This window comes from Nicotiana tomentosiformis, chromosome 5, assembly GCF_000390325.3.
Source record: "Nicotiana tomentosiformis chromosome 5, ASM39032v3, whole genome shotgun sequence".
In the NCBI taxonomy this organism is placed as follows: domain Eukaryota; kingdom Viridiplantae; phylum Streptophyta; class Magnoliopsida; order Solanales; family Solanaceae; genus Nicotiana; species Nicotiana tomentosiformis.
Genome location: NC_090816.1, coordinates 53,461,098 through 53,475,954, shown reverse-complemented (window position 1 = coordinate 53,475,954; position 14,857 = coordinate 53,461,098). Strand labels below are relative to the sequence as shown.

Here is a 14,857-nt window from a genome sequence, read left to right as displayed (position 1 = left end):
GGGACAAAAACTGGTCTATGGGAAAAAGAGTGCAACGCGTTCTCATTAAAAACCTCGGGGTCGATACTCGATATCGTACCCACTGATCTTGACGGCCCATTTGGCCAGTTTTCCCAAAAGTTTGGGATTATGCAAAATATTGCGAAGTGGATAACACGGAAAATATGGTTTTAATTTCCTAGAGGCGCTTATTAGGGCAAACACTAATTTTTCTAAGTTTGGTTACCGGGTCTCGGCCTCACCTAGAGTTTGACTAACATAGTAAATAGGAAATTGCGTACCTTGCTCTTCTCGAACTAGGACTCCACTTACCGTAATTTTCGAGACTGCTAAGTACAAGTAGAGTTGCTCGTCTGCTTTCAGAGTATGAAGCAGTGGCAGGCTCTAGAGGTACCGCTTTAATTCTTCCAATGATTGTTGGCATTCCGGGGTCCATGCAAAATTGTTCTTCTTTTTGAGCAGTGAGAAGAACCTGTGACTTCTATCTGAAGACCTTGAGATGAATCGGCCTAGGGCGGCTATGCGCCCTGTTAATATTTGTACGACCTTAACGTTATCCACAACTGTGATGTCTTTGATCGCCTTGATCTTATCGAGGTTGATTTTGATACCCCGATTTGATACCACAAAGCCAAGGAACTTGCCCGAGCCGACCCCAAATGCACATTTCTCCGGGTTGAATTTCATGTTGTATTACCTTAGTATATCGAAGGTGTCCTGTAAATGTGTCAAATGGTCCTCTGTGGCACGGCCCAAACCGATGGGCCGCGATGGGCACCCGGTGCCTTACTCAATCGAGTACCACCATAACGTATATTTCTTATTACTATCATCATATACACGTGACATACGGGCCTAGTAGGCCAACATCATCATTTATAAAATTAAAATATAGGCCGACAAGGCCGTACAATCTTTCACGTATACGACATATGTCTACAAGGCTCTAAGAGTACATAATTGTCATAAAGGTCGGGACAGAACCCTGCCATACCAAACCATACACATCTAAATCATACTTTGAAGTGGTTTGGTAACACATCACGTTTTTGTCTACAAGGCTCTAAGAGTACATAATTGGTGCACTCCTTTGGTAACACTTCACATTTTTGAAGTGTTTTGGTAACACATCATTTTGCCACCTATCAAGAATGACTAAGAGTCATCTCTTTATGAAGTGGCTTGCTGCCACGTGGAGGTGGGGGGTAATTTTAATCTTATCCCATAATCAATTAATTAATTAGGTAATAGACCGTTACCCGGTAATTAACCAATTACCTGCATAATTAAGAATTACCTAAAATACTACTCCTTTTTAATACACTTTATACATCATACTATCTTGGCCATATGGTACCTTGTATGGCACTAATCCATAAATACTGGGTATTATAGCTCGGATCATATTTTATCCCAAATTGTCAAACTTCGAGGAATTTTATTTTCTTCGATTTTCTTACCCTCTCTCCTTCATGAATATTCTCATCACTTGTTTGGAATAGTATAATACTTATAATCTCAAAATAATCTTGTTTCCGAGCTTATGTCGATTAACTTACGACGAAAAATTAGCGTACAAAAAAAAATACGGGATGTAACATCTCATTTTCAAGCTCTCATCAATTTATTTATGGCATGCTTTCATATACGAAAATGTGGGGTATAACATCATGCCCCCCTTTAGAACATTCGTCCTCGAATGTTGACTGGTGCACTGATCATTTTCATAGCCTATGTCTTCCAAATACTTTATTACTCTCCTTGCCATCTAGGCAACTATTATGTGAATAAATCCAAAGGCCAGGGCATCCCCTCCCTTTGGGCCTCTTTCTCACACCACGACTTATGGTCGAAATCCTTCCAATTTCGTAACTGTTGTTACCTTCTATCATGCAGCCTGTACCACTCTGACCTTGTAAATGCGCCTATGCGTCTCTTTCCTCTAGCTTTTAGCCAATCTCTAGGCCTCACTTTGTAAACATATACAGAACTAAAGATGTCCCTCTGGGCATTTATAGGTATACTGAAGTCCTTCCCTCGGTACTTTGTCGAACTTACAACTATTGCTATATCTTATTTCATAGCTCCGGTTATCCATATGTGTGACTTTACTGCATCTAGGTAGGTCATAATATACCATAAAACTTACTTCGATTTATCGTTACTGAGTCCTTCTACAGATAGGCTACGATTCCAGAACATTATGCAAACACGACGTCAAGGAGAGGAATTAAGGGTTCCTGCCTGCGATGTTATTGATAAATAAGGAGCACATGTGAGACATAAGTTAAGATAAAGGAAATGACCAAAGAAAGATTACGCGGAATATTGATATGAGAATGGTCCAACGAGTAGTCAGTAGTTGATTTAGGAAGAGCCTAGTTATGTCTAAATAGGGGGTTACATACGGGGTAGCAGACCATGCAAGATAAACATAGTAAAACCCAACATGGGGAATTCAGTCTCGCAGATATGACCTCGGAACCCTTGATAAATATTCAGATAGAAGTTGGGGTAGTTAAAGGTGATGTATAAGTGTTACGGAAATAAAAGAGAATGCCACTGGAAACAATCAAAATTTAAGTTCAAAAGCAACCATACAAGCACGTGAACATTAACCTACGGATAATTATAGGAGAGAAAGGACATTAAGTATTCAGTGTAATTAGCTCGTAGCTTTACAAGAGTCAGAGAATCCTCCTTAAATACTACAATGAAAGACTGTCTGAGAAAGTAAGGAAGGAAGCTTTAACCTAAGCTGGGTGACCTAAGGAGGAAATGGTCTTATAATAACAGTCTCACAACAACATTGTATGCACTTCATAAGAAAATAGCACCTACTGTGTCTAACGAACAAGAAGTAAAATCATAAGTGATATTCAAGATCATATGAGTTGTATGGAATTCCAATATGCATGGGCACGAAGATAAGCTAAGTATGCATGTAAAAAGGAGGCAGAAAGACCAGGAAAAGTAATTGCTTATGTTTGAAGAAAGCTGAGATGGAACAAAAAGAATTATTAGATTTATGATCCAGAGTTAGTTACGTTATGAACGCACTTAAGGGTTTGGAAGTTTTATACATGCAGCATATACAGCCGTAGAAGATTCTGGTATAAGTTAAAAGAAAAAATTGAGCCCAGGTCATAGATGAAGGATTGTATTATTAAAGGATTGTATCATGGACATTCCTCAGCGCCCATGAAAGGCTAAACATAATAACTAATACTATGAGCCGCAGATCAAGAGATAGCTTAAGCCTACATAAAGGCTGATCAGAAGAAGGAGGAAACTAAAGAGTTATATCAACGAAGTAAATCAAGAATCTGATTATTGGACCCAGAAAATTATAGAAATCGTGATTGAGAACATTACAGGATCACTCTTAATATCAGAGGTACTAGAGGTATAGTACAACAACCATATTCTATAATAAAGGCCTGAACATCCCAATCGTCTGTGACCGGTGGTAGTTCCATGCGTTCTATCTGAAACCGAGATACGAATTCCCTCAACATTTCGTTGTCTTTTTGTTTTACCTTGAAGAGGTCTAATTTTCTAGTCGCGACCTTTATTGCTCTGGCATGTGCCTTTATGAAGGAGTCTGCAATCATGGCAAAGGAATCGATGGAATTAGGCGACAAATTGTGGTACCATATCATTGCTCCTTTTGACAAGGTTTCTCCAAATTTCTTTAGTAGAACAGATTCAATCTCATCGTCTTCTAAGTCATTTCCCTTTATTGTGCATGTATAAGAAGTGACATGCTCATTAGGGTTAGTGGTCCCGTTGTACTTAGGAATTTCTGGCATTCGAAATTTCTTCAGAATGGGTTTCGGTGCTGCACTTAGAGGGAAAGGCTTCTGTATAAATTTCTTCGAATTCATACCTTTTAGAATCGGCGGTGCCCCCGATATTTGGTCAACCAGGGAGTTGTATGTCTCTACTTTATTGCCATTTGTCTCGATTTTCTTTTCTCCCGATTCAATCCGCTTAGTGAGCTCCTCGAACATTTTCATAATGGCAGGGTCAGTCCCCGATTCGTTGGCATTCGACCTTTCCGGCACAGGCTCGGTCCTTTGGACGACTTCTGGTTCGATCCTACTCAGTGTTCGGTGTTGATTTTGTAGTTTTGCTATAGCGGCCTGCTGAGCATGTAACATTTCGAATATCAATTGGAGGCTAACTCCACCATCTTCTCCGCCCTGCGTACCTCGACCACCTGATCGAACTTCCTTGTGTATACTACCTTCGGGCTCAACGCCCAAATTTGCATTTAGGGTGACATGTGAACTGACATCGACGAGATTTGCAATTGGTGCTCCCTCGAGGCCGGCCTGAGGTACCTCGATTCCTGGGGTGTCTATGTTGTCGTTTTCCCCGTGAAATCCAAGGCTGTTGTCATCATGTGTAGGTGCTACTTGTGAATTTGACATATTTGTCCTAAAAACAAAGATTCTTACGAGAACAAGTGTAAAGGAGTGTGTGTTATTGAAATTAGTATTAAGCAACTACTATTATCCTTAGCCCCACGGTGGACGCCAAACTGTTTACCCTTAAAATTGGATAACAATTAAACTTATAATGAGGTTCTAAAGATACGCGATTTCACTTAATACTGATAGACAAATATGAAGATTAATAACAGAAATAAACTATAAACTAAAGCAAACTAGTATTGAAACGGAATTCAACCCTCTAGAGTGCCCTCAAACTGATTGATGCAAGAACTATGTAAGTATAACAATGGTGAGAATAATAAAGAGAATTATATTGCTTTTTGTGTCTGTCAACCGTATCCTCCAAATGATTAGAACCCCCCCCTTTATATAGCAGATGAGTTCCACTTATGCTACAATTCTAATTATAGAAAGAAAACCCCATGATTTGCTAATTAACCGTTTCTGATTTGATCCGTTATGAGATTTACGCCATGATCCTCGGCCAGTCACCGAAATTTACGCCATGATCCTCGGCCAATCACGTATATCTCGCCTTTCTGTTATTGTACTATCTTCGATCTTGCTCGATGTCTGTCTTGTTTGGCTTTGATCGCCACTAGCCTCGATCTTGACATATACCTCGGTTCTGAACTCGATACCTTATCCTCGTGATTTGGCCTATTCCGTTGCGAGGCCATCCTTCGATGCAAACTCCCGATCTCGGTCAAATAGTAAAATCGGATGGGCCCGATTTTAACCGTATACATATATAAAAAATATAAGAAAGCTGATATAAGATGCTAGCAAGCACCTAGGAACCAAAAAGACTAATGGGTGTTGTGGTGTTGAAGTTGAAGTAAAGGCGTGTGTGAAGCTAGAGATGCGGGTTTGAATTCTATTTGATTTGTGACTAGAAGTCATTTTTTGATAATGATAAATTTTACAATAGTTTTCTTATTAATATTTCTTCTCAGTTGCGTTCGAATAGTTGTACGCTTCTACTATGTGGTTGGTAGCAACTTTATGTTAAAGGAAGTGAGCACCCACGACCTTAAAATCCTAGATCCGCAACTGTAACCTCTTCCTTTGCATAAATGGTGTACTGTAATATGCATTTGGACAAGAAGTCAAAAATGATCACTCAAGAAATTATGGATAATATGGATATTCAAATTATTCATCGATTAACCTAAATTTCATTCATATTAAATATGGGCGGGTGGAATATTTTATTTATTTTTGCTTAACTCGTTTTCAATCCGCCCATATTTGACCCGACTGCCCGTTTGCCGCTCCTACTCGGTAGTGATATCGTTGATAAATAATTTATTGAGTAAAATATCTCTTTTAACCCGTTGTAATTTTTGCATTTATTTGCTCAAACTGTCATATAATTTGCTTTTAACCTTATCCTAATTCACAGTTGATGCAAGACGAAACAATTTTATGCACTTTCAATAAATGACCAACCGACATTTGAAAGAGCTAGATAGTGTTTAGCCCACCTATATATAGCCTAAAATCTTTGCCTTAATTTATCCCCTCCAAGTAAAAATGATCTTACGGTAGCGGATGCAATTCTTAGGCAGTGGGTTTATTTTATGAGCAATTTATCCAAAATACCTATTGAGCTTAAAATAATTAGTCTTCTCTATCCATTTGAAAACTATTTACAATATATACCTACCTAGTTAAAACAACTAAACTAAACTAAGGTTTTTTTACACGCTTGATCATTTTTTAACTATTATTTTAAAAAATAGCATCATTTATTATTTATTCCATAAAGAATACTTTTTTTATTATTAGCATATTATAAAAATTAAGCTCAACATTTAATTAGTTAACTGACTCACTAATCACATGAAGTACTTTTTTTGTCCATCTCCATTCTCCCTTTCCAACATTCATCTTCTTCACTCCATTTTTGAAAATCTGATGCATATGTGAATGCCACCTAAATTCAAGATGTATTGATTTATACGTCTTTTATACTTTATATATCAAGTATCACTTTAATTCAAAATATATTTATATGTATATAATTATTGTATATTTATTTGCGAAGTGCCATCTTATTTTAAGATGTATTTTTAATGTCTATTTTAAATATATTTTTTTATGTCAAGTGCCATTTTAATTCAGGATATATTTTTTATGTATATTCTTTTTGTATATTTATATGCCATCTTAATTAAATTTAAGATATATTTTTATATATATTTCACATATTTAAGTGTCATCTTAATTGAAGATGTATTTTTTATGTATATTGTTTTGTATATTTTATATGTGTTAATTCAATGTATATTTTTTATATATACATTTTTGTATATATTAACATATATTATTATCGAAGTAAGATCTTTATGTTAAGAAAAGAAGAAAGAAGGAAGAGAAAAACTTAAGAAAGATAATTAAAAAGAAAACGAATGGAACAAATTTAGAAAATATATTGGTTTCGGTAGAAAACAAAATTAAGAAGATGAAGAAAAAGAAGAAAAACTAATAGATAAAGAGAAAAAAGGTATGATTTTTGTACAAAGAATTATTGACTTTCCATTCAAATTGCTTATGTTTAGGGATTAATAATTAATATTCCTATTTTAATGGAACTGTGTGCTATAAATATAAATATTTTTCTGCCACAACTGTAATATTGTGTTTCATATTAAGAATTTGTTATATTTCTTTTAAACTGTGACAGTTCTGTAAAGTTCCCTAAAACTAATTACCTAACCTATCTACCCACCCATCCCAGCTTTTTTATCCATTTGGCTTAGCTTAGCTTGATTTGGCTTCGGCTTGACTTGACTTGGCTTGAATTGTGTTGACTTGGCTTGAATTGGCAATTTAGTAGCTTAGTCATTTGGCTGGGCTAAAAAAAAATGGGTAGGGGAAAAAGGCAAAAGTAGGGGCGGGTAATTATTTTGAATGGGATGGGTATTTGCTAAACTTCCCCTTTATTTATTTCTAGTATGTTTTACATGAAGCATAAATATCTTATCAGTGAAGCGCTTACTGTTTTCTTGTGTATTTCAAAAGCTGAGAATTTGTTTGAATGTAAAATAAATTGGTTCAATTAGGTTAGAGTGATGAATGTACGAAATCTTCTTTGAACAAATGGTCATTGTGCATCAATTGTAGTGCCCACACGCATGGAGGAAGTGTGATTGCTAAAAGAAAACGCCATCACACTATTGAGGTGGGTTTGATCTTACCTAACATATTCTTCCTTGTCGCTTCACTTCTGCAAAAATGTATTTTCATTTATAACGATCCAATCGAACTTTTTGAGTTTTAGCACTCCGGTCTCTTGTTTTGAGACTTCTCATAAATTCGTATGATAATTTAAAACTTGCGAATATGGGTGATTCGGGTTACGAAAGGCTCGAGATCATTTTGGTACTCTTGCATACTAATTTGAACCTTAAAGTTCATTACGTTGACATTGGTAATTGAGCTCTATTTCGTGTTTCGAGACCTTGAATAAGTTTGGATAGCATTTTTGAACTTATACATATGTTCGGATTAGGATACGAAGAGCTCGGGGATATTTTGGCGCATTGAGAAGCATGTTAGAATTGCTCATTTTTCTGGTGCTAGTGTAGTGTTTTGCGATTGCGAAGCACTGGGGCACGATCATATTGGCTTTGGCTGGTGTTGAATCATGCCTCTACTTGCTCTATGCCTTTACTTATTCATGCCTTATTCTCCTATGCTACGTTGAATCGTATGACTACTTGATTGTTCACGTGTTAATAAAATTTGTTGGAGTCCTTGTTGAGATATATGTGTGAGACTAGTTTCAGATATTGGATTGCCTATCATATCTTGTACGTGTTCATCATTCCTTAGTGAACTATGCGTATTTGCCCTCTTTGTGATATGATATAAATCTTTACATACTTGGTTGCTTGTTGAGTGTTATTGAATTGGTATGTTGGATCGGGTGCACGCCACACAATATATTATGATGGATCGGGTTGGCGTCCCAACATATATGTTATGAAGTTTAGTGTGTGCCTTGTGATGTTGTCCTCCTTTGTGGCTTGTCTATGTTGTTTTCGGCTATCATTTCATCATTGTTGACTTGAGCTCTCGAGGAATGTTTGCTTGTTTTTATTCGAGAAATGTGTTTATTACTTTTTTTAATGAATCCATTTACTATTTTTCGCCTATATTTCTATTATTACTATTGCTATTTTTCTTGCTATTTCTATGCTTATAAACTGCACAGGTATATTGAGTAAGTATCTTTTGACTTAAAAACCTCGCAACTACTACATCGAGGTAAGTCAAGATACTTACCGAGTAAATGAGATCGGTCGTATTCATACAACACTTCTGCATCTTATGTGTAGATATTTGGAGCTAAGCAGTTGCGGAGTTCGAGGATGAGCATTGAAGACAACAATATTCCATCTGTTTACGATTATCTAGTTCATGGTAGTATATGATTTATATTTCTGTTTATGCAAATTTCCAAAAGATGATGTATTTCTTCTTGCCAATGTTGTAAATCTCAAATCTTAGTTGCTCGTGACTTGTACTTCCGGAACATGGGATAGTTGTATCTAAAATATATTCTTATTTCTTTATTAATTGCTGATCTTCAGTCGGGTTGATGATTCATTTTAATTGGCTTACCTACCAAGTTGGGTTAGATGTCATCATAACTTGGTGAGATTTTTGGATCATGATAGAAATCATGGAAAAATTTTGAGCTTCGTTTTAGAAATAGTTTTTTGTGGATTACAAAAAAATTATGGATAAAATAGTAAATTGTTGGTCAAATCAAAAGTGCTTATATGCTTAAAAAATAAGTCATGGGTGACCAACTTATGACTTATGACTTATTTTAACTTATAATCACTTAGCTTACAAGTACTTTTGGTATTTGCCAAATGTGTAAATAAGTTAAAATGTACCTATAAGCTAGTTTAACCAGCTTATAAGCTTCGTCAAACACCATATAAATTTGTTTTTGGTTTTTCTCTTGTATTGACAATCATGTAAAAATAACTATTGAAAGGGCCATTTTCTTTGTACATTCGAAAGCTACATAAAAGTTTGAGGATAGCGTCCCAAATGCCATACATCAGGCAACTTGGCTGTTTAATCCTGTCTCAATGTGTAGATGCTGCCGTAGTTCCAAATGTCGACTCGTTAGACTTTGAAGTATTCTACGGCAAAATGTGGACCTTTCCGATCTACGGTTTTACTTACTTTGAGCTGGTCTTTGAGGATAGTTCCAGCCACAACGATACATATTATATCGGTCAAAATACTTGTACTAATAACGCTGTATAACTAAAAGAAATAAATAGTGTTGGGATTAAAAGATTGGTGAATGGGAAATGGAGGGAAGAAAGTAGAGGGAAAATGAGCTTCCTTTTGTTCCTCATTAGGGGTGAAAAGAAAAGTGAATGTGCTTATATTGAAAAATCACTTCTCTTGGTGTTAAATGTGTTGGAAAAAAGTAAGCCTTGCGTCGTCGCCGTCGCTCGCTCGGCTTCGGTTTCGGCTTCGGCTTATCAAAGATTGATTAATTTTTTTGGATAAAATTTCTTTCAGGCTTATCAAAGATTGATTGATTAATCTTTTTGGACAAAATTGAATTAATTAATTAACGAAAATTCAACCCGGAATAACCCAGTTCTTTTTCGGATTATTTTAAGCCCCTTTTCCCGGAATATTTCAAACGGAAAATGTTCCCACCTGTTCCAACAACCATGGCTATTTCTGAAAGGTTGCAAACCTTTTCAGAAACAGTGCCAAAAAATGGCTATAAATATGCCTTGATCCCAGAATCTTTCCTTACGAAATTTTCTGAGCTTCTTCTCCTTCTTCTGCACAATTAAAATTCTAGTGTGGTTTACAACCTTTGAGTGGTTCGCCGTTTCACCGGCGTTTTTGATACCAATACTCTGGTGAGTTAAATCGTTCTATCCTAGGAGGATAATATTCCAGTACCTCGGGTACTTGAGGGGAATAATTTCTTTAAGGACACGCTGTGCATTCAGTGGGATCGATTTTATTCCGAAATTATTTTTCAGATTCTGCTTGATTATTTTGACATTCTGTTGCTGCTAATTTTCTGTTTTCTATTTCAGAAATTTTTACTGTTTCATTATCTATTATAGTAATACAGATTCAACTTAAGAAAATTATTTTTTTTATATTATAATCTGTATTCTATTTTTGGAGATTAAAACATATATGGTTTTCTACTCCTTATGTTACGGCAACGACGATAGCCTCGTCAAGCCGAACTGCTGTGCCACCGGTCGAGAAATCGGAGAAATTTTCTAGAGCTAACTTCAAAGGATGGTAGCAAAGGGTGTTTTTCTGGCTTATCACGCTTGGTATGCAGGAGTTCAACAGTGAAGACCCTCCAGTGCCTGTCGCCGACATGCCAGACAATGAGAAGTTTATGATTGTTGAGGCGTGGAAACATGCAAACTTTCTTTGCAAAGGCTACATCCTAAGTGCTTTGGAGGATGACTTGTACAATGTCTACAGTACTATGAAAATTTCGAAAGAATTATGGGACACACTTGAGAAGAAGTACAAGACTGAAGATGCATGCTTGAAAAAGTTTGTGGTTGCCAAGTTTCTAGACTATAAAATGATAGACACCAAAGCTATTGGAACCCAAGTTTAAGAGTTTCAACTTATTTTTCACGACCTTATTGCTGAAGGTATGATAGTAAATGAAGCATTTCAAGTGGCTGCAATGATTGAAAAATTACCTCCTTCGTGGAGAAATTTCAAAAACTATCTTAAGCACAAGCGCAAAGAAATGAAGTTGGAAGATCTTGTGATTTGTCTCAAGATTGAGGAAGACAAAAAAATAGCCGAGAAGAAGTCTCATGGAAATTCAACGATTATGGGAGCTAATATCGTTGAGGAGACTGCTCTAAAAAGTAAGAAGAGGAAGAGGTCTTCTGGACAGACTAAGGAGCATAACAAGAAGAAATTCAAGAGCAACTGCTACAATTGTGGAAAAGCTGGTCACAAAGCCCCTGATTGTCGTCTCCCGAAAAAGGATAAAAAAAGGACATGCCAACATAGTGGAGAAGAATGATGACATCGATTATCTGTGTGCAATGCTTTCGGAATGCAACCTAGTTGGAAATCCAAAGGAGTGATGGATTGACTCTGGAGCCACTCGACATGTTTGTGTTGTCAAAGAAGCATTTGCGACTTACTTTATTACTGGTCCCGAAGAAGTGCTTTCCATGGGAAATACTGCAACAATCAAGATTGAGGGTTATGGGAAGATATTCCTAAAGATGACTTCCGGCAAGGTGTTAATGCTCAACAACGTTCTTCATGTTCCTACTATTAGGAAGAATTTAGTTTCAACTTCTTTACTTGTTAAGAATGGATTCAAATGTGTATTTTATCTGACAAAGTTGTTGTAAGCAAGAATAAAATGTATGTTGGAAAGGGCTACCTCATAGAGGGCCTTTTCAAACTCAATGTAATGGTTGTTGACATTATTAATAAAATTTCAGCTTCTTCTTATTTATTGGAGTCAAATAATTTATGGCATATTCATTTTAGGACATGCCAATTATAAAACCTTATGAAAGTTAATTAATTTAGAAGTATTGCCTAAATTCGAGTGTAATAAGTCAAAATGTCAAATATGTGTTGAATCTAAGTTTCTAAAACATCCTTATAAGTCTGTTGAAAGGAATTCAAATCCTTTAGACTTAATTCATACTGATATTTGTGATATAAAGTCGACACCATCTCAACGTGAAAAAAAGTATTTTATAACTTTTATTGACGATTGTACTCGATATTGTTATGTTTATTTGCTTAATAGTAAGGACAAAGCAATTAAAGCATTTAAGCAACACAAGAATGAAATGGAGAATCAATTGAATAAAAATATCAAAATGATTAAAAGTGATAAGGGTGGAGAATATGAATCTCCGTTTACAGAAAAATATTCGGAATATGGAATTATCCATCAAACTACTGCCCCCAACACACCTCAATCTAATGTAATTGCGGAAAGGAAAAGCCAGATAATAATAAGTTCCGGATTACGGCAGAGTTTGTGGGGGGAAGCTATCCTTACAGCAAACCGAATATTTAACAGAGTACTCCACAACAAAACGCAATCAATTCCATATGAAAAATAGAAAGGAAGAAAACCCAACTTGAAATATTTTAAAGTGTGGGGGTGTCTAGCAAAGGTACAAGTATCTTTACCCAAAAGGGTAAAAATCGGACCAAAAACGATTGTGTTTTTATTGGATATGCTACAAACAGTAAAGCATGTCTGTTTTTGGTTCATAAATCTAATAATCTTGAAATTCATGTTAATACAATAATTGAATCAGATAATGTTAAATTCTTTGAAAGCATCTATTCGTATAAAACTGAATGCGAGTTGTTAAGTGAAAGACCTAAATGACCACGGGAAGAACCAAAGGAAAATACTCTAAGTGAAGAAGATCCAAGGCGTAACAAACATCAAAGAACATCTACTTCCTTTGGACCAGATTTTGTGACATTCTTGCTTGAAAATGAGCCTCAAACTTTCAAAACAGTTATGTCATCTTGTGATTCAGCATTTTGGAAAGAGATAGTCAATAGTGAGATTCAATCAATTTTAGATAACCATACATGGGAATTGGTTGATCTTCCTCCAGGAAATAAGATTTTAGGTTCGAAATGAATCTTTAAATGGAAAATGAAAGTTGATGGCAATATTGACAAATATAAGGCAAGACTTGTTGTCAAAGGTTATAGAAAAAAGGAAGGCCTTGATTACTTTGACACTTACTCGCCAGTAACGAGGATAACATCTATTAGGGTGTTAGTGGAACTGGCGGCCGTATATGATCTTGAAATCCATTAAATGGATGTTAAAACAACTTTCTTAAATGGAGAATTGGAGAAAGATATTTACATGGAACAACCTGAGGGTTTTGTGGTTCCGGGTAAAGAAAAAAAAGTGTGCAAACTGGTTAAGTCTCTTTATGCACTTAAACAAGCACTCAAAACACCCAGAATTGCTTATGCTACAAACATCCAAAAATCACTTTATGTTGGCAAGTGGGTTTAAAATCAACGAGTGTGACAAATGTGTTTACATTAAAAACACTCCAGGTCATGAGTCATTGTTTGTTTATATGTTGATGACATGTTGATAATGAGCAAAAATATGGAAGATATAAATGCTACTAAGCGCATGTTGGCTAGCAAATTCGACATGAAAGATTTAGGAGTTATTGATGTGATCTTAGGAATCAGAATTCACAAAACTCCACAAGGTCTAGCATTATCCCAGTCTCACTACATTGAAAAAGTACTTGACAAGTTCAAGTATTTGGATGTCAAGATTGCCGAGACTCCAATTGACGTGAGTTATGTACTTCAAAAGAATGAAGGTGAAAGTGAATCACAACTGGACTATGCAAGAGTATTGGGAAGTTTGATGTATATCATGAATTGTACGCGACCAGATATAGCATGTGCTATTAGCAAACCGAGTCAGTTTACAAGCAATCCCAATTAAATACATTGGATGGCAATGAAATGAGTTTTGGGGTATATGAAACATACCCAAAATTATGCTTTGCATTATAACAAATATCCCTCTGTGTTCGAGAGATATAGTGATGCAAATTGGATCACCGGATCATCTGAAGTTAAATCCATGAGTGGATATGTTTTCACAATTAGGGGTGGAGCAGTGTCTTGGAAATCAACCAAACAAACGTGCATCTCCCGTTCTACAATGGAATCTGAATTCATAGCTTTAGACAAGGTCGGTGAAGAAGCTGAATGGCTCCGGAATTTCTTGGAAGATATTCCATTTTGGCCCAAACCTTTGGTACCTATATGTATACATTGTGATAGTCAAGCGGCAATAGGAAGAACATGGAGCGTTATGTATAATAGAAAATCTCGTCACATTTGACGGAGACACAATACCGTTAGACAACTATTCTCTAGTGGTGTTATCACGATTGACTACGTAAAGTCAAGAGATAACGTGTCAGATCCACTAATAAAAGGCCTATCTAGAGAGGAAATTAAAATATCATCGAATGTAATAGGATTAATGTCACGCCTTAACCTCGGGAAGCGCGACCGGCGCTCAACCGAGTGAACCCGGCCAAGCAAGCCTGTTAGATACTTTATACCCAATTCACCCATGATCAAGAAAAGACATGATTTCATTAATTATACATTAGGAAGCTCTTTCATACAATCCTAAATCATTTCATTAGCTATTTCGCAATCCAGTCTCAAAATACACATATTCTTATAGTCTGAGTGGAACAAGTTGCAACACCCCGGAAAATTTCAAAGTACTTAATCGCTAAGTTGATGTGCGCTAATTATATTATTTTGTGTGTAGACAAGGACTATTATATGAATGA

The 14,857-nt window shown here is 36.1% G+C and overlaps 1 protein-coding gene across 1 annotated transcript; it reads left to right on the top strand.

Moving 5' to 3' along the window:
* The first annotated feature begins 13,632 nt into the window (after positions 1-13,632).
* On the top strand, positions 13,633-13,986 carry LOC138892366 (uncharacterized mitochondrial protein AtMg00810-like). The gene has a single exon (XM_070176074.1). It carries the CDS (start codon positions 13,633-13,635, stop codon positions 13,984-13,986), a length of 354 nt encoding a protein of 117 aa, XP_070032175.1.
* The last annotated feature ends 871 nt before the right edge of the window (positions 13,987-14,857 follow it).